Source organism: Fusarium redolens, assembly GCF_020744475.1.
Source record: "Fusarium redolens strain MPI-CAGE-AT-0023 chromosome Unknown BKA55scaffold_9, whole genome shotgun sequence".
Classification (NCBI taxonomy): domain Eukaryota; kingdom Fungi; phylum Ascomycota; class Sordariomycetes; order Hypocreales; family Nectriaceae; genus Fusarium; species Fusarium redolens.
Genome location: NW_025763672.1, coordinates 1,586,781 through 1,606,651, shown reverse-complemented (window position 1 = coordinate 1,606,651; position 19,871 = coordinate 1,586,781). Strand labels below are relative to the sequence as shown.

General features: G+C 46.4%; 4 protein-coding genes across 4 annotated transcripts; 2 read left to right on the top strand and 2 right to left on the bottom strand.

Annotated features, from left to right (window-relative positions):
- Positions 1 to 137: 137 nt before the first annotated feature.
- On the bottom strand, positions 138 to 924 carry BKA55DRAFT_513773 (uncharacterized protein; the record flags this gene model as incomplete). Its single annotated transcript, XM_046187927.1, has 2 exons — positions 138 to 467; positions 727 to 924. 2 exons carry the CDS (start codon positions 922 to 924, stop codon positions 138 to 140), a joined length of 528 nt encoding a protein of 175 aa, XP_046048833.1.
- A 7,428-nt stretch (positions 925 to 8,352) lies between these two features.
- On the top strand, positions 8,353 to 11,484 carry BKA55DRAFT_691147 (fungal-specific transcription factor domain-containing protein; the record flags this gene model as incomplete). Its single annotated transcript, XM_046199621.1, has 4 exons — positions 8,353 to 8,612; positions 8,664 to 9,488; positions 9,537 to 11,352; positions 11,401 to 11,484. The coding sequence occupies 4 exons, from the start codon at positions 8,353 to 8,355 to the stop codon at positions 11,482 to 11,484; spliced, it is 2,985 nt and encodes a 994-aa protein (XP_046048832.1).
- A 420-nt stretch (positions 11,485 to 11,904) lies between these two features.
- On the bottom strand, positions 11,905 to 14,719 carry BKA55DRAFT_594856 (uncharacterized protein; the record flags this gene model as incomplete). Its single annotated transcript, XM_046195719.1, has 8 exons — positions 11,905 to 12,220; positions 12,271 to 12,445; positions 12,492 to 12,721; positions 12,825 to 13,416; positions 13,526 to 13,589; positions 13,636 to 13,973; positions 14,177 to 14,549; positions 14,600 to 14,719. 8 exons carry the CDS (start codon positions 14,717 to 14,719, stop codon positions 11,905 to 11,907), a joined length of 2,208 nt encoding a protein of 735 aa, XP_046048831.1.
- A 462-nt stretch (positions 14,720 to 15,181) lies between these two features.
- On the top strand, positions 15,182 to 19,754 carry BKA55DRAFT_664472 (Pex12 amino terminal region-domain-containing protein; the record flags this gene model as incomplete). The annotated part of the gene is made up of 7 exons (XM_046197700.1): positions 15,182 to 16,370; positions 17,201 to 17,264; positions 17,317 to 17,531; positions 17,588 to 18,030; positions 18,080 to 18,684; positions 18,738 to 19,674; positions 19,719 to 19,754. The coding sequence occupies 7 exons, from the start codon at positions 15,182 to 15,184 to the stop codon at positions 19,752 to 19,754; spliced, it is 3,489 nt and encodes a 1,162-aa protein (XP_046048830.1).
- Between the last annotated feature and the right edge of the window lie 117 nt (positions 19,755 to 19,871).

Below are 19,871 nucleotides of genomic sequence, written 5' to 3'. Positions count from 1 at the left end.
CTGTCTTTGTAGCCGTTTGTAAAAAGAAAATTCGCAGGTCGCTGGAAGCAAAAGTGCTGTAACGCTTGCGTTAAAACGCCAAAACTCCATACCAATGTAACCATCCCTTGCGTAAAATCCATCGCTTATGAACGCCCTTATTTTGTAAAAGTCGGGGTCTTGCCTCCCGCGTATGGTTTGGAGATGCGACTGGGATCGTGACGAATCTTGTAAATAAAGTCGACGATTACGTCGTTCTCCTGCACGCCCATTCCATTAAAATGTTTACGCACGGCGAGTGCGAGCTGGTCTTTGCTCTGGCGACGAGCCTGTCGGCGTCGGACCATCGTGGGAGAGTGGATGCCGATGCCGTTCGGCTGCGATAGAATCCATTGGCAGTATGGGCTAGAGAAGGAGCTCGGTGTGTTCAGGCGATGCTCGCGACGGTAGGCATGGAGGACATCTCGGTCGAAGGAGGCCCAGTGCAGCTGGGAGAAAACGAGTTAGCGTCTTGATGCAGAATCAAAGCGACCATGGTCTGGAGTGTTGCACAAAGTGGTTCGATAAATAATCGAGCCTTCGGGTTGGCTTTATGAAGGAGAGCTACAGAACCGCAGAACAAGGCGGATACTTTAGACATTACTTTGTCTTAGGTATTCTCTAGTAGTCATTGTATGTTCGAAGTCTTTCAACCATCTATCGAGGGCGCGACCGTGGATCATGGGGGAGCGGAGGGGTTTGACGAACACTAGGAGGAGAAGGCTCAGCTGGCGGCTGGGGGGGAGCAGCAGCGGTAGCATTTTGGACCTCGCGAAGGTGAGAATGGTTCTGTTGGCTGGCGTTACGACGCATCTTCGTTGAGGTATGGCCATTCCCACCCTTTTCCTTGGAATTGGGTGTGTCCGCCTTGTCGTCGTGATTGCGGGATGATTTTGCGGGAGGCATGATGGGCTGTTGAAAGGGAAATTGTGTCGAGGTCGTTAAATCAAGTTGTCGCAGAGAACTGGGAGGCTGATGGAAGAAGAAGTTCGATCACATAATAATAGAATAATAGTGAAATGATCAACGATTTGTGGAAGGAAATGAGAGGGGAGAGTTGGCCGGAGTCGGTGCGTGATCACTTATTTTTCGGTGCGTCAGGTATTGCTCAAGTACATAGTATACGTAAAATTATGCTCCAATAGTCTCTGGACACCCTACCCTGTAGCAACTTAATCCATTTAACAGAAATAACTTTACTTATATAGAATTAAATTAAATAAAATCTAATAATAATAAAAGTTATATTATTTTAAAGCCCTGATTTTTCTATTTAATATTTTATATACTATCCCCTTATATAAATATAGGTATTAAGTTAATAGAGAAGTAAGTTAATTAGATAGTTAATTTACTTTAATATAATTATTACCTATATTAACTTAATATATTTTATTAACTTTATATAATTAGATTTATTATTTTTTAAGAGATCTAATTAAGGGAATATCTTTTTAATATTTAATTTTAATTACTTTTAAATATACTTAATTAGGTTTAAATTAAGACTATAAGTAAGCTAGTTAATTTAAGATATATTATATTTTAATAGCTAGTTTATTATAAACTTTAATATATATATATAAGTATTATCTTATTAAAAATAATAGAAACTAGTTTAAATAAGAAGTAAACCTTCTTTTAAAGCCTATTAATAACTTAAAAAAGTATATCTTTTTTTTTATATAATTTAATTATAAATTATAATAATAATATTATATTTATTACGTCTCTAAATTACTCCTTAAACTATAATAAATAATTATAACTTTTTATAAATTATTATATTAACTAATTTCTTTATAAACTTCTTATAAGGCTTATAAAATACCTCACCTTATTTATAATTAGGTTATAATTAAATTAATAATTTATTATTAAAAATACTTTAAAGGTATAATTAATTAAGTAAAAGATTCTTAAGTAATATCTATTTATAAACTTTAAATTAATAAACCTTTAATAATTTATTTAAATCTTCTTTTTAAGCTTAATACTATAAAAGTTATTAATAAGTAGTTTCTTTAGATAGTAATATCCTTTATATAGCCTTTTATTTATAACTATAATAAAGTTATATAACTTAATATATTATTATTTATAAGATATAATTACTTAAAAAGTTAATAAGCTTTTTATATATAATATATTAATTATATTTTAATAAAATTAATATATATTAAATCTATTAAATTATAAGTTTTTAAGGATATCTAGATCTTAGTTTATTATTTAAAGTTTATAGAGTTTTTTAGTATTAAATAATATTTATAATTATTTAAGGCAAATATCTTGCCTTATAAGTAATAGCTTAATATAACTTCCTGCTCTTTATAGCTTATATAATAAGAGCCTTAACTATATTTATAAATTTATAGTTTCTTTGGCACTTTATATATAATATAGATAAAATTCTATCTATTTCTAATAAGAATTATTAAAGTTTTAGCTATATTTGCAGTTAGCAGTTAGTCTGATTTAATCTGGTAGGTTATACGTTGGCGGGGCAGCGTCTAGAGACTTTTGGACACTAATTTTAGTATACCTTACCTAGATTGAATCATGTTGCTAGCTTATATTAAAAGTGGATAGGCCCCTTGGCCTAATGGAAGGCGTCTGACTGCTATGTACAGCGTTTCAAAAGGTAGCAGTGTCTACTTGCATTTTTTTTGCACTTTTCTATACTAGAAAGTGTCAAGATTTGTTTTGCGATTATAGAAAATATATTTTTCCACCGTTGCGACTCGAAATGGTGGAGTTGTGAGGAAGAAGATATTTGAAGGTAATTTCTGTAGCAGCCCGAACCCGACGTTTGCCCGAACCACTGGCCCAGTTCATTCAGGTCAGTATAGCAATTGGATTCCTGATCATTAAAAAAAAGGAAAAATAAAGAAATGAAAATCTGAACTTTGGCCGTCCCTTTTCCGGACTGGCTATTCAATGTTCTGTTCTGGCCAGCCCCGAAGCATAGAACTGACTCCTAAGGTTCCTAGACAGGAACTAATTAAATACTAACCTTAGGTCGGTATAAGACCTTAGCATCAGCAGAAAGAGAAAGAGATCAAGTCATGAGTTGCGGAAATAAGTCACCTGGGAACCCTTCCAAACGTTCTGGACGGCAGATCATCCATTTGCCTTTTTGCCTTTACTGCTACTCGTTAGTCCAGGGCCTGCATTGTTATGGAGCTCCAAACTCTCAACGGTGCCCCTCATTGAAAAATTCCGAAATCGAGGAGGAGGTACAGAAGGGTCCAACGTAAGGTCAATATAAAAGAGTGTTGATATTGGGTGTAGCTACTTACAAGAGACGTTTCTAGACACTCGAGCCATAGGTATAGGTTTAGATATGTGTTTGAGACTTTTACTACATCATTATAGTGCTAGACCGATGTCGCTATATAACCCGTCATCGTCAACTGATCATGTGCGCATGAATGCTCATTGTCGACTGTACTAAGACTCTCCCTTCTTTCATGATACAACAACCAACTCTCAAGGATCTAGGTTCAATGGAGACTCTCCGAAGCACTTAGAATTCATAAGCTAAACAGCCTTATAGCGCTTGGTAAATCTTGGAACGACGACATCAACATGTGAAGCGGTTGTACAGGTCATTGAGCCCAAAGTTCGTCACGAGACTCCCATCTGCCCATTCTATGTGGGACCTCGTCCAGACTAAAAAGGACCCCCACGCGGTAAAGCTTGACTGCTAGTGAGTCAAATCAATCAATCACTCGTCACTGGTACATCGCAAAGCGCGGCACCGTCTTAGCCTCAGCGATCGCCTTGGAACCGGAGATCTAGAAAACCCCATCACTCCACTTTGTGATCCGGCCGCATGGGATACAGCGCTGTAACTACCGATCGATTCATGTTGTCAACACGCAGGACCCTCAAATCATGTGGATAAAGTGTCACTTTGGCTGATGACTATGGTTTCAAATCGGAGATTTGTTAGGCTCATGATCGTCTCCAAATATCTCGATGTCTTCTGCTATTGGGTTGCGATGAATGCTAGTTCGTGAAGTGCAGTTCCAGGGACCTGTCTTTCCATACCTGGCTCACCGAACAGGCTGCTCAGACCCAACATCTGGAGACTCAAGGATGAAAGGCTACTGCAACTTGCCAAAAGGATCACCGACGTTGGCGTCTCGGTCGAGAACGGGATACGTCGTACTCCGTCATTGTTGAATCTATTGGCCGATGGCCGTGCATGTTGTCGTAATTCCAGCCCCACGAGGAGCAATCGATCAGGCTCGGTGGGAAGAGACTCGGCATGGTGTTGTGTGTTACCAGTTCATGCATAGGACAGAATGTCATCTTTCGTGGGACGACATGGGCGATCCTTCCAGCTGGAACTCCATAAGTGTTGAACAAGACGTTTGTCAAAGAAATTCGTGACACCATGTGTATATTCAACCAGACAGTTCACAGATAGGCCATCTCCATGTGTAGGGATCTTCCCCGGACTCCAGATCATAGCCTGCAGGTTACCTATCTATTCCGCAATCCATTACGTTGATCTTGAGATTTCCATGAGTGAATGGAACTCGACGTCTGCATGTACCACGACCAATAAAGATTCCCTGAGATAAGGTCCAAGAGTTTGGACAAGGAGATGGCTAATCAGGGCCGCTTACATAGGGAGGGACCTGCATACCTGAGGAAATAGTTGCAGGCGGAGGTGATGCGAGCCAATACAATCCCCAGCCAGTTGTATCAGCCGCTGTGGAGAAAGGCCATTGCGAAAAACCCGGGGTTTCTTGTCAGGCGACCTGTTAGCGCTCAGAAAGTTGACAAGTCTTAAAAAGCGTTTTAATTTTGAGAAACATTAACAGCTTTGAGTGTTGGGATAGGTGTCATGTTGTGGTTCGTGAGTTGACAGCCTCTGACAAATTATCACAAATTTTAGTCTATTGCCCTAGGAGTTAGAATGAACAAAAGCAGCCTTACTCTATTACTACGTGAAATTGACAATCAATTTAGAGAACAAGGCAGCGAATCATGCTTGTTAGCATGTAAATGATATGTGGTTGGCGACATGGCGACAACAATGTGCGATCTTGATAGTGTCATTATTAGATGTTATATCTTCACAGCTTTTGGATTTGACACATGAGAGAACCGATAGCTCTATCTCCAGAATACTCAATCAGCCCAGTGACTGAAGCATAATCAACAATACCAAGATTTTCCCTAAGTTATCTAGGTTATCTAATGTTCATGGTGTCAAAAGCAAAGAGACAAGAATAAGCTGGTACATCATTGCTATACAGTAGATGAATCGCGTTGTGGATCAATGATCGGCAACCTTTTATGTTGAAGACTGGAACAACGATGAAACGGTTGGTGCAAGTTTCTTTGCTACAATTCCCCAACTCATGCGATCAAGAGTCAGATTGCCGACGTCTCCTAATTAGAGCATCATAGATAACATCAGCTCGGCTCGAGCTTAAAGGTTTACGTACCGAGTATTGCTACCTCAGATACGCGTCCGTCCTAGAGCGTTGCCCATCTCCCCACCCCGATGTTCCGGGATGAAGCGCACTGCTCGTGCCACCATTAACGAGCTGATGACAAACGAAAGTGAGCCTAAGGCGGCCCGCGGGCTAGCATCATCGCATCACGCAAGGGCTGGTGTACTGTACATAATGCCAGCGTGACAGCGCAAATGGGAGCCCGGAGTGGCCCGTGAGATGTCGGCTCCCATCATACCCAACTTGGCTTCGGGGTGAGTGGTCCGAGAGATCGTGAGGCGCCATTCATGATGAACGGTTATTGGACGCAGTTAAAAATCCCAGGCTGGGGTTATGCCAGATTGGGTCAACATTGATTGATATTGGGGTCGATGGAGAAGTCATGTCCACCTCCTGAGCTGTAATGTTGGTTGGTCGGACCCATGAAATGTCTCACAAAATCGAACCAACAAGGCCTCGAGCCTTACGAATTATTGCTGTCTATGTCTGCTAAACGTAACTAGAGCCTGAAAAATTCACTGTTGATGCCTATGCATGTCGCAATGGATCTCAGCTCTCGGTGAACTGCCAAGATGCCGAGTCCAAGTGTTCACCTACATAAATCGTCAGTGAAGAGATTGATCATGGATGCCCGGTCAAAATGTGAACAGACGTTATCACATCGACAAAGCGCGATATCCCTGTGCAGCCATCCTCCCCGGAGCAAGGGTTCTCGCAACATGGTATATGGATTTCTATGTTGCTTGAAACCCCTCACTGATGAGATATTCCTTTGATTTATTACCAGGGCTGAGGAATTTCAGAGTACACATTTTATCGTCTTGTATCTCTCCCTGATCAACAAAAATCATCGGCAAGTCGGACGTAAAGATGTGAATGAGGCTGCGCTAGTAGTTTGCGCAGGGATATGGAGGTTGCATGGAGAGAGGCGAGGGTGGAGAAGCGAAGTGGAGGAGAAGACGGACGCTTTACCGAGAAGGCAAAGACATGGTACGAAAAGGGTTCAGGCTCATTTAGGATGGTGAGCGTGGATTGGACATTCAGAGACCCTTGTATCGTAATTCAGAGAAGGTGTCGAAGCCTCGAAGGTAGGATATTGGTTATCCAATTTGATGGGTGAGACTCAAGAGTTCGAACATTTGAGGGGCTCCATCCTTTTTGTTAAAGTCAACGACCCCCCACTCTGTACCCGCACCCACGTTCCCCAGACCAAGCTCCGTCTTTTCTTCAGTTCCGTCCCGTCCATCCCACGCTTTGCTCTGCGAATGAAGCTTTTGGTAAAGCGACTACACTTGCAGTCCAGTACCTGTACTTGCTTCTTCTGGTATTCGAGACCCTTTGATATCTCGGGTACTGCGTTGCTTTGCTTTTGCTGAGCGTGCCTGAACTCTTATTACTGTTTCTTATTTGTGGTGTAAGCCCGTTTCATCTCTGTTCCTGATTATCTCAGCCAGAAAGTCACTCAACTCAGGCTGTATCTCCTGTTGTTCAGTCTTCCGTTTCTCTCTTCTCTTACAACCGCTCAGCTTCCAGCATCCTTCTGTCACACCTGTGTTGCATTCGTTGCACATCTGCGAACTTGATCTCAAGGTTGGTAATTATATAACTTTCTCTACTCATTCTTTCTCTATTCACGTCTCATCTACCCCTCTGCATCTTTATCCTTGACCAGCGCCACTTCAAGCAGCAAGGACCACACTTGGGCACGTCTACCTGTACCACGAAATCACCACATGCTTCGAATCGGATCATTGCATGTGAGCCACGAGAAAAACATGGAATTGTCGTTGTCTGCCACTGGTTAGATCATATCCAATACTGGGCCCGACCCCTTTGTCTCCGTCCCTGCCGTATGTCGTTCGACTTTGCTCTGCCTGCCGGACGACAATGAATTATACCTTCTCGAAACGCTCGTTCAAGGATGATCCTGTCCATCATCAGTCAAATCCTCCGTGTTCCTGACGAACGTTACACATAAATAAGCAATCGCCTCAAGTCAACTCCATCATCTAGACAAGCCTGGTCACCTTGAACAAAAGGAAGAAGCCTCACCCGGCGCCGCAACAACGCCTCGACCACTATCATGTCTGAATCTTATCTTCTCTCCACATCATAAGATATACAGGCCAGCAATACGACAACTCACAACGTTTAATGACCAACTTTAAGATGGTCTCTCGGCATCACCCCGTCTCCAGTCTCCAGTCATGGTCCCACATCCCGGCCTTCCCCAAGCTGGCCCGTCTTTCTTTGATCCACCTCAATCAATAGCATCCTCCATATTAGCCGCAAAAACACGCGACACTCATTATCTTTCGCTGCTAACAGTAAGGGACCAGTTCAGCTCCAAATTGACCCCATTAGCTTGGCTCCAAGATCAAGTCTGATTTTTGATCGCGTGCCGACCTTTTGTTGTTTGCGACTCTTGGCCGTACAAAGTCACGCCAGCTCGACGACATCGATTTCCCCCCTTCGGTCATGCGTTGATTGCAGTATCCTATCATTCCGTAGGGGTCCTAGAAGTAATTATACGATTTAATTCCGTCCAGTCCCACCTTCGCGAACCCCGGCCATCACAACCCCGCTATCCTCGGTGACAGACCCAACTGCCTGCCACGCTTTGCGACTCTAGCGATTAGCAACCGTCATCCTCGAGCCTTGGCCTACCACTGCCTGGCTGGTGGATTCTTAGCCTGTCGCTTTATAGCACGGCTCGACTTGCCTGAGTCTTTTTCCCAACGTACACATCGCATCGGCTTCGCTTCATAGGCTTCCTATTCGGACATTGGGTATGGCCTCCGTTATAACAAATAACGTGAAAACGACCCTTCCCATATCCCCGGTCAGTTCCGGCGCAATGGGAGCTCAAAATATATCGCCTCGCGACACTTCGGATCCTACAGGTCGCGGCCGACGAAGAAGTCGCTCACCCGCAGATGACAGCGCGGAACAGGTTATAAAATCAGAGGGAAATCAAGATGGTCCAAATGGCGCATCTTCCAACTCCGACGGTCCTGGCCCGGCCAGAAAACGAAGACGGAGCCGAAAGGGCCTGGATAAGAGGTTTGAGTGTAGTGCTGAAGGGTGTGGGAAGAGCTATTCAAGAGCGGAACATCTGTATGTCTCGAATTTGTGCAACACTCAGAGGTCCATGCTGACATGTAACAGATACCGGCATCAACTAAACCACAACTCTAAACAGACCTACCACTGTACGTTTCCTAACTGCACACGGACTTTTGTCAGAGGAGATCTTCTCAAAAGGCATATGGACCGGCATGCTGCGAAGGGCTCGCAGCTCAACCAGAGAGATTCTATCATGGCACAATCCATAGCTCCGGGTCAATCAAACCAACAAGTTCAACCTCCTAACTTCAGTCGGAATAACTCTATCGATTACTCAAAGCACCAGCAAACGAATATGCCTTACCAAACATCACAAGTTCCAACACCTAACCCATATTCGCCCTTGAACAATACTCCAACGGGCATGTACCCAAACGGAGCTATGCCAAATGGAATGGATAGTTACATGTCCCCAACCCAGGGTTATGATAATCGTACGCCGCAACTTAGCCAACCACAGTCTCCTTCAATTCAACAGAGGCCGTCTATGTCTGCCGGCAATACACCATTCAACATGATGTCTCCAATTGCGAATCAGCAAGGTTTCCCAAATCAACAGAATATGTCGCAGAATAATTTTGTCAGTCAGCAAAACGTTATGCCTATGACCCTACCTCCGGCTCAGTACCCCAACGGACAAAATGCTACCGTAGTTACTTCAGCGGAATATTCAGAGCCAGGAACCACCCAGCCTAGCGAAATGATGATGCTGGATCAGATGGCTATGCCGGCAACTGTTCCTGTCTTTGGAGAGGGAGGTGATATGAACAAGTCACCCTACGTTGGGATGCCGGAGGACTTTATGGCTTACCTCTTCAACTCCCCCAGTCAGGCCATGACACCAGTGATGGGCCCGAATTACACAAAGTCAGTAATCAGTAAAATATATTGGAACTCGCACTAACCTGAAACTAGTTATGCGGAATTGCAAGGAAACCAATTCAATATGAACCTTTTGGGTACAGATAGCAATTCGCTTGGATATTTTCCAAGCGCTCCTCAGCAAGTAATGGCTGTCAACAACCTTCTTGATCAACAGGTTCCGGAAGCCACGATATCCGAGGGAAAGAGTCAGGAGCTATTCGACTTTATCAAAGAGCGTTTCCATGACAACAAGCATGCACCACCTGACCGTCAATGGGCCGACCTGCTTGAGGGTGATCGATCTAACGGTGAGCATATGTTGAGCAAGAGGATGATGCAGGCTTATATCGGTTCTTATTGGTATCATTTCAGCGATCAGATGCCTATTCTTCACAAGCCTACTTTCTCTCCGGACAAGACGCCAAATCTCTTACTTCTGGCGATGATGGCTATCGGAGGGGCTTGTCTAGACAGGACACATGGACACAAGGTGACAAGAGCAAGCGCCCAACTCTCCAACTTCCTTGCCTGGCATCTCCGTTGGGACATCTTCATGGACGTCAGTTTCAGGCCGCCTGCGAAATTGTGGATTTTCCAAGCTTTGATTCTCCTGGAATTATATGAGAAGATGTTTGCGACAAGAGAACTCCACGAACGGGCCCACATTCACCATGCGACCACTATCACCCTGATGCGACGAGGGCGATCTCTGATCGGCAAATCTGCATTGGACTCTCCGCCAAACCCTCGTGACGCATCCAATGGGTCTCGGCAGTCCTCTACGTCCAGCTCGACAGGAACAGCTGATAAATGGTGGGAGCATTGGGTTACAAACGAGGCGACCCGGCGTGCAGCGTTCGCGGCTTTCATTGTTGATTCGATCCATGCTACGATGTTTGGTCATTCGGCAGTCATGGTAGCCCATGAAATGCGGCTGCCTCTTCCTTGTGATGAGTCTATGTGGCGAGCCGGAAGTAGTTCTGAAGTCTGGAGGATTGAGTCAAACTTGATGTCGAATGGCATTAAGCCAACTTCATTCCTGGAGGGTCTCAAGCGAACTTTGAGCGGCCAAGATGTCCACACGACATCATTCGGCAGAACGGTCCTTATGACAGGCCTATTGAGTGTCTCGTGGCACATGCACCAACGGGATCTTCAGGTCAACGTTCTGGGCGGCGGCATCATCCAGGCTCTTGGTGGTCGTGATCGATGGCGGGCTACTCTAACTCGAGCCTACGACACTTGGAAGGCTGATTTTGACAAGCATTTAGAACGAAGTGAGGCAGCCGACCCATATCGAGACGATGCTACGAAAAGGCAGGAGTTCAACGTCGTATTCGAAAGCCGCACGGTGTTGCACCATTTGGCACACATGGCTATGCATGCCGATATTGTGGATTGCCAAATGTTTGCACGAGCAAAGCGTCTACTTGGTCGAACGATTGGGCCTCAAGAGTTTAATAGTGCTCAAAGGCGAATCAAAGACCACTGGGCTCACTCAGCAAGGGCGAGAGATGCTGCCTTTTACGCTATCAAGTTCCTCTGCTCAGTACTTGCTCCAGACCAAGTATCTGCAGCACATGCGGGTGGATATCACCTCGATGAGCCTTACGACGCCCGCGATGATGTTCTCTTGAATCGGCCATGGGTGATGTACTTCGCTGCCCTGGTTGTTTGGAGTTATGGATTCGCGCTCGAGGGACCTTGTCCCAACATCCCGCTACCTACCACAAGGCACGAGAAGTTGCAGCATATGAGGAACTATTTTATCAAATTTGGTGGCATCGACAGTCCCGGTGCACTACAAGGTCGATCTGGGGTAAACGCGAATACGGCCCTTCTCATGGTCCTCAAAGACACGTTTCAGGTATGTTCTTTTGAGTTTCAAGTTGAGCAGTAACTGACAAGCTTTTAGACAACACGTTGGGAATTGCTCCATGAAGGATCAGCTCTCTTAAGCAACTGCATCATCCTTAATCAAGGCGGAACAATTGACTAAGGTGACGGTGCTCAGTTCCCTGTTTCAAGCAGGTGTAAGAATGTGTGGAAGTTGCACGAGTTGTTGGGCTATGCCTATAAGGCCAAGTGAACGATATTCCTTCGCCCTTTGAATGAGATGAATAACATATACGACGGATATAAAAGGATACTGGCGCATGGATACAAAGGATTCACAATTGGTATGAGATATGATGGACTCAGAACGGCATGGTTTACCTAGATGGAGTATGCGGCTTCTTGCTTTTGCATTTTAGAATACCCCAGTGTCGTTTTGCACAATATGATGGTTTTCAAGCGGAATAGCCTGAGAAGAAAATTGCTCCAATTGGTTGTCTAAAAACCAAGATATAGATGAATGGGCTCGTGGACTCCTGAGATGTTGTCCATTCCAAATGCGAACGCCGTCGTATCAAATCAGTCAGTTCAGGGCGTGGCCATTTGCGAGACTCTCTTCCAAAGGTAAGTTCGCATCGTGAAGGAGAGCCGTTAGTTCCTCTCCTGCTGCAGTACCCTCCATCTCTTCGTCTTCATCATCCTCGTCCTCGTCATCTTCGCCAGTGTACGGCATTTCTCCCTCTGGATCAGTCTCAGAGTCTATGTCTATGTCGATCAGAGCGCCGTATGGCAAGAAGAAGTCGTTTGGCAGAAGGTCGTCCTCCATGTTTGCGACTTGTGCGAGGGTCGCGCCCTTCCAGAAGGCTGTGGGACCGGCAGGTCCATGAACATCGTAGTCACTGCACTCGGCATTAGTGAATTACTGGAAGGTGAGTTTTTGGTGCTATACCTATCGAACCAGTTTCCTACAACGCCTCGAGCGGAGCGTACACCTCCGATCTGAATACCCTCACTGCGCCAGCGCTCGACACCATGGAATATTGAAAATGTTGTCCATCTCACCTCGCCTTCTTTTGTCAGGCGAGCAGTGCCTTTGACGTTGAATGTTCTCACGTTAACTCCAGCTGCACTTTTTCAACTTTGCCTTGGGAAGGGAGATACTCTACTTACCTCGGATATTTGAGTTGGCATTATCGTCAAACGAATCGTCCAGAGAACGAGATACACCCCGAAAGTGAACTACGGGTAGCTCTTGGCCGTCTTCTGGGGCTGGTTCCTCTATAGATGTAACGTTGACTTTCATCATGATAATGCGAGTTGCTTCACCCACATCAAGTGGTGGGCGTGGCGCATCGGCGGTGATGAGTTCGGGGTCACCAAAATTGAAGGCGAAGAAGTCGCTATAATCAAGAAAGCACACAATCTGGAACCTTATCTGTTAGCTTAACTTTCATGGAGAAGCAAATAGATACGGGAGTATCCTAGGGCCAACAAACGCGGTACCATGTGCCTGTGACTCCGTAAGGGTCGCGGGCCTCGAGTGAAGTGATGTCACGAGGCGGAGGAGCCATAAAACTGTTTTGGAACGATCCCGAGAACGGGCTATCCCAGACCTCGGCGAATATTCGTGCAATCAGGCGTCTTGCGCCAATGTTGTGACCTAGAACAATGAGAATAGCCTCCACCTTTTCCCAATCAACATTGAAAGTGCCGTCGTCTTTGAATGGTCCCCATCCTGTGTTCTGTGTGAACTGGCGCAAGTCGTAGACCTTGGAGCAAGCATAAGGATACGTTTTCATAGATCGTAGACGGCCGACGTTGAGGATAGGCCTTGAGTAAAGACAGTGAAGGTGGGCGCTCTTTTGCTGGAGAGTCCTGTAGCCGTCATCACATGAGGTCGGCGCAGAGATACTGTCTCGCGTTGGCTGACGGCGCAAGCGGTTGAAAAGAGATGAACCTTGGAGGAAGGCCTCGGCAGTGTCGTCTCGAGAGAAAAGACTTTGAAGGTGAGCGACATTGCGCGATGGCGCATGGGTCTTGGAGAGGTTGATGGCTTCGTCGTGAGAAGGTGAAGCATTTTTGAGAATACGAGTGACTGTGTCGTGTACAAATCCGAGTTCAGATTTCTACATAACCATTAGATCTTTCATTAAATAGAACATGAGAATTCTTATCTTGTCTTACCTCTGGGTTGTTGCATATACTTTCAAGCTTAACAAAGTCTCGAATCTCTTGCTCGTAGTCCAGGTTTGAGTTACTCGGTTCATCCTGAACTGTTTGTTAGAACTCATGTAATCCGTTAGGGAATACATACCAGTGTGTTCATGTAGACATCTCGATATAATTTGTAGTTCACTTTCGTTACTGTATGAAAGGCCTTACACACGCGGGGCAGTATAACAAGGTCGGCCGGAGCTATCCACTGCAAAATATGATGCAGTATTTCAGCTGGAAGCTGCAGAATCGGCGCCACCGCGTTTAGACTGTCCATGATGCGAATAATCTTGTGGCTTAATTGTGTTGTCTTTGAGAGAACGTGAATCTTTGAGATGAGGCTGCCATGTAATGACGATATAGAAAGGCTTCTGACGTTACTTCCGGCCGTGTACATCGCATCGGACTTAACGTGCGGAGCTTGTGTGGGGTCGCCGCCTTAGGATAATCGTCCATGAGTCTACCCTAGGCCGAAATTAAGTTCATGGTTTTTTAACACCCAATCATAGTATATATCATGGAATGATTTGTCTGTATTATATATTTATTCTGGGCTCCTCCTCTAACTCCCTAGAATGTCTAGTACTCATATAATTGCATCTACATCTTGGCCTTGATATCGCTATCAATGTTGACCTTACCATGCTCAGCCGTAGCAAGGAGAAGATTGTCTGATCTCCTTCTCATATTTCCGTGCAGAGAAGCTAATTTCTTTCCAACCTGAGTAATCGAACACTCTATCAATACCTCAGTTCCAACTGGCACAGGTCGCATATAAGTGACGTTTAGCGTCCTGCTCACGCCCATATGCTGCCAGAAGCCAGGCTTGTTAACCAAAGCAAGGGGTAATGTCGTACACCAGTCAAAGAGTGTGGCCGCGCAACCTCCGTGCAGGTTCTGTAACCTGTTGCAATTATCGGGCTGAACTGTATATGAGAATACACATGACGGGTGAGGTCCTTCAGCATTGGTGGACACGAGCTCAAGATGAGGAATGAGGGTATTCATCCAATCCTAGACTCATTGTCAGTGACTGTAATATTTTGCATGAGAGAGAAGCCTACTCCTTGTTTGGAATGACCGCTCTCATTGAGTGTAAGTTGTAGCCAGGCTTTGACTCTTTCTTCTGGACTGCCCTCTTTCAAGGTTTTGCGATGATTATCTGTTGGTTTGTTGTCGGACATGTTGCTTACTCTTTGAAGTACGAGTTACTGTGCCAAAGTGAGGCTGCAATCACCGAATCAAGATGGATTATGAAATATGCAGCAGATGACTTAAGCCTTTCAGAAAGATACAAAAGCAGAATCTGGGGTATCACGTTGAAATTAACATATGGTTTACCCTTACTTTCGATACCTCGGTCCGTTGTAAACGCTAACGTCAGTGCTGGTTATTGCCTTTTTGAGCTAATGACCCCAGAAGCCGAGGCACTTCCATCGGCCAACCAGCCCGAGCCTGATATCGTAGTCGCATCCACTTCACCCGTTATCGCAGCTGCACAGTAATCCGGGGTCATTAACAAATTCCACTCCACTAAAGATCTCCTGTCGCAGCTGATATCCATTCATACTCGACCTTGATTTCATCATCGTCCATTGCCATTCCTTTACCTATCCTCCGTATCCTCCAGGCGTCTCCTAGAGACAATGGAGTTCGTAACGGCCCTCCGGGGCACCTTCGACGAGCAGAAGCCGTCTCTCTTCGAGGTCCTTTCTGAGCAGCAGCTCAACGCCCTCCTCCCGCCGACCCTCCGCTACCTACTTACCATCGCGACGCATCGACACCCACGATATCTTCTAAGAATACTAAACTCGTTCGATGAGATATACGCTGGTGTTATGCTCCTCGTTGAGCGGCATTACCTGCGCACCCGAGGCGGCTCCTTTACAGAGAACTTCTATGGCCTCAAGCGCGAAAAGGGCCTCCATGCCGAGGTGCCACGCGCGAGCATGTCGTCACCTGATATTGTGCGCGAGACATTGAAACTCACGACCAGGGACGTGTGGAAGAATCTGCTCGTCATTGTCGGCATCCCTTACTTGAAACGGAAGCTTGACGAGAGCTACGAGGTGAATGCGCCAAGAGCTCTTCTCGGGGCGGCATACACGCGAATGCCAGACAACCCGACTCTTCGCGACCGATTTCTATACTATTACCGATGGTTCCTCAGGAACATATACCCGAGCGTCAATGCCGGCTATTACTTTGCCATGCTTGCTTTCAACGTGGCGTACCTGTTCGACGGGAGCAAATATCACAGCCCGCTCCTGTGGCTAATAGGAACACGTATTCGAAGAATGTCCGGGGCAGATTACAAGGCCATTGAGGCTTTGACACAGACACCCGAGACAGGACACAGACCTGGGTGGCGATCGTTGTTAAACCCCCGTGAAATGGGACCGCGGGTATTGTCAAGCTTATCGATTTTGCTACCGACAAGTATCTTTGCCCTCAAATTCTTGGAATGGTGGTATCAGTCGGATTTTGCGAAGCAGCTCTCACGAAAAGCGACGGAAAGTGTTGATTTGCCTCCGCCTGTGATTTCGGCAGATGGCAAGGGAGGCCTCAACAAGAAGAAGCCAGAAGTGAAGAAAGAGGAGTCAAACGAGGGAGACGCAATCCCTTCAGCAGAAGATGCACCCATCGCCACTCCCTCGTTGCTCCCTGTCTATACAATTCCATTTCCCAGCGATTCGGCATTGTGCCCCATTTGCGTCGATGAGATCGTCACTCCAACAGCCTGTCAAACCGGCGTCGTTTATTGCTACACATGTATCCACAAATGGATCGAGGGCCAACATCAGAAACAAGAGGATTTTATGGAGTCGCGCGAGGGCAAGTGGGAGAGTGGTCAAGGGAGATGCGCAGTGACAGGCAGAAGGGTTCTGGGTGGAACTGAAGGCCTGAGGCGGATAATGGTATAGAGAAAACGACATTTACAGTATAAGTAACTGCATGCGTCGCGATGGAGATTTTCTCAGTGTTGGCGTGCAATTTTCGATACCCAGGAGTCTTGGATGTCTCACCCTTTTAATTGAAGCAGCTTCACTACATCTCAATGCGGTTCATTATCGTAATTGCATCTCTCGACTTTGGAATGCATGCGCGTCTCCATGTTTCACTTAACGTCTGATTTACCTGCGTCGACACGCTATCATCGACGCCAACCGCTCAATGTCTCACTTTAATCTCCGCCGCCTTGAGGCGATTCAGAGGCCAGCCACACTCTGGCCGGAGGGTCAATGAAATGGAATGTATAAGATGGCGCACAAAGAGATCAACGTCATGTTCTTTGAGACGAAATGCGACCCCAGCCTGCAGACAATGCAGAGTTGATGGAAAGCATTGCATTCTCTCCAACGTGCCCCCCATGATGCTATTGGCTCAGCCTAGAATCTCGTGGTGTCTTAGAATAGCGTCACAACTTCTTGACTACCTCGAATGCGTATGCTTTCAGACGTTTGCCAACCACTACCGAATTCCATATGCGGGTGGTGCTCGCCGTGTAAGACAATGGACCGCAAAGAATTAAAAGACGAACTGCTGCCCGCGGCTTTTCGAGATGAAACAACTCATCCTCTTCAGACAACTCTTCTACTTTTGTCTTTTGTCCTCATATCCGTCGTGAACTGTGATGGCATACTCATTAACTACCTCCTTCTTAGGAGACTCCTTGATCTCTGGTTTCGACTGGTTCAATGGCCGTGATCTTTCGAATGGATTCGTACAGTGAGAAAGACTCATCCGTCTCAAGCTTATTTCGTAACTAATAGCATAACAGATATCAAGACCTAGAGGGTGCCGATCAATATGGTTTATACTCCGTGGATCCTTTCAGTAATACTGTTCGACTCAGACCCGACTCTGCTAGAAAATTTGGTCTGGATGAGGGACGACCTAGTATTCGACTTGAAAGCAAGGAGTCCTACCAATATGGATTGTTCATCGCAGATTTCCAACACATGCCCATTTCACAATGTGGTACTTGGCCAGCCTGTATGTGGTTCTAACCTGACTCACGAGTAGAGCATGAACTGACATGGTGGATATAGTCTGGGCATATGGTGCTAACTGGCCCAACAATGGCGAAGTTGATATCCTTGAGGGTGCCAACTTGGCTTATACTAATATCATGTCTGCACACACGGCCGACGGCTGCATGCTAGATCCCGCAGACTCGAATCTCTTCTCTGGAAATCCTCAGAGCTTGGACTGTGCCGTTGGTACAGACAATGTTGGATGTGGTTTCACTCCGCCCGCCAGCGACACTTCCTCCTACGGTGATGGCTTCAATGCTGTCGGTGGTGGTGTATATGCTATGGAGTGGGACTCCGAGTACATCTCGATCTGGCACTTCCCACGGGGCGCAATTCCGGCTGATATCGAAGCCAAACGACCTGATCCTAGGAAATGGGGACTTCCTCAGAGTTTATTTGGTGGTTCAAAATGCAATGTTGACGAATACTTCAACAATATGAGGATTGTTCTGAATATTGTAAGTGGTACCCACGACAATAACCGGAGAAACTAATTGACTTGTCTAGAACTTTTGCGGCGATTATGGCGAGGGAACCTGGGGAAGTTCTGAAACTTGTCGAGCTCTCGCCCCAACTTGTCGCGAATATGTTGCAAACAACCCTCTGGATTTCCAAGACACATATTTCGATGTCAGCTACATCGATGTCTACACTCGCCTGGGAGGAGCCATCCCGCCTGTTGTTCCATCAGCAACCAGCGAGGCACCTACCGAGATCTCCATCCCTTCAGCTAGCACTCCCGGCCCCAACACTCCAATTTCAGGAAACACTAGATTCCCGAACAGCACCTCCATCGTCACTCGTCCCAGGCCTGAGGAAGATGCATCCGCAACAGAAGAGCCCACAACTACAACTACCTTGACAGGCATCTCTTCTGTCCAGGTGACAATTCCCGGCTCTGGAACCAATAGTGCAACTGTCAGCTCTCTTCCTGTTGCTACGGGTGGAAGCTCAGTTAACCCAGCTAAGATTGATGATTATGCATACCTTGGTTGTTTTGGATCGCAGACTGGTTTCCAGACGTTCAATGAGAAAGCTGAGAGCGATGACATGACTATTGAAAAGTGCATTGAAGCCTGCAACGGTTTGACTTATATCGGTATCTTTGAAGGGTAAGTGGCTCAAATCGAAACTCAAAGCGACACTCAACTGACTATTTCCATAGAACCTGCTATTGCGCCTCTAAGCTTGACGCCGATACCCGTGCTTTGCGCAACGAGTCTTCATGCAATCGCCCTTGCCCTGGAAACGACGAGCAATTCTGCGGTGGCATGGTTTCTCAGAGGTCAAAACGAAGCATCCCTCTCCGCCGAGACGCCCCCAACAATATCCTACTCACAGTTTATGCCGACACCAGCGACGCTGGACAGCCTGATGTGCCACCTGGCATGGGCCCCGGTGTTGATGGAACTGCCGCTGGTGGCTCATCAAGTCCAACTAGTGGAAGTGGTCAAGGCCGCTCGCCTGCTGATGGAGCAGATGGCTCGACCGAATCAGATGGTCAAACAGGAGACTCAGCTCAACGCACTGCGAATGGACAAGCTGGTTCAGGCGATGACTTGCCCGCGGCTACTAATAACAGAGTGGTTGATGATACCGCTACAGTAACCGACGTTGTAATTGGCACTGATGTGGACGCTGTGGTTTTCAGCACTTTATCTGATGGTCAAGTTCTTGAAGCAACACAGGCTATCCCCGACACAGGCCGGACAGTTGTCACAAGCACGATCACTTTCTTCACAGTTCTCCCATCGAACCCTGGATCACTTGTGCCTCAAGAAAGCATCGTCACTATGAGCTACTCGCAGTGTGACTACTGCGATACCCCCACGCTGATTCAGCCACCAATGGCGACCAAGGTTGTTGAATGCGCCGGCTGTGGCACAAATGGTGAAAACTCAGTCACATTGACTGTGCCCGTCCATGTCACCGTCACCGTTACTGGTATAAATGCAACCCAGGCGACCGGAAACGCGGCTGCAGGAGTCATCCCAGACCAGACTCGTGAGATCCCTCCTATTGTACCAACCGGAATGGGAAGCAATGCAAATGGTGGCCCTGAAGTCACGACGATCGTGATAACATACTTGACAACCCAGCTCGTCACATATGGCACGGAAACAAACTCCGTCTCTACCGAGACAAGAACCCTGCGGCGCACGGTTGTCGTCACAGTCGCTGACATTGAGACTATGAGTATCCTGCCTGTGCCATCTCCTGGAAGGCCAAATACCCCAGTCTCCCATGCGACACCAACGCCCGGCGCATCGGGCGAACCAGCCGCGGTCTCCAGTGCTTC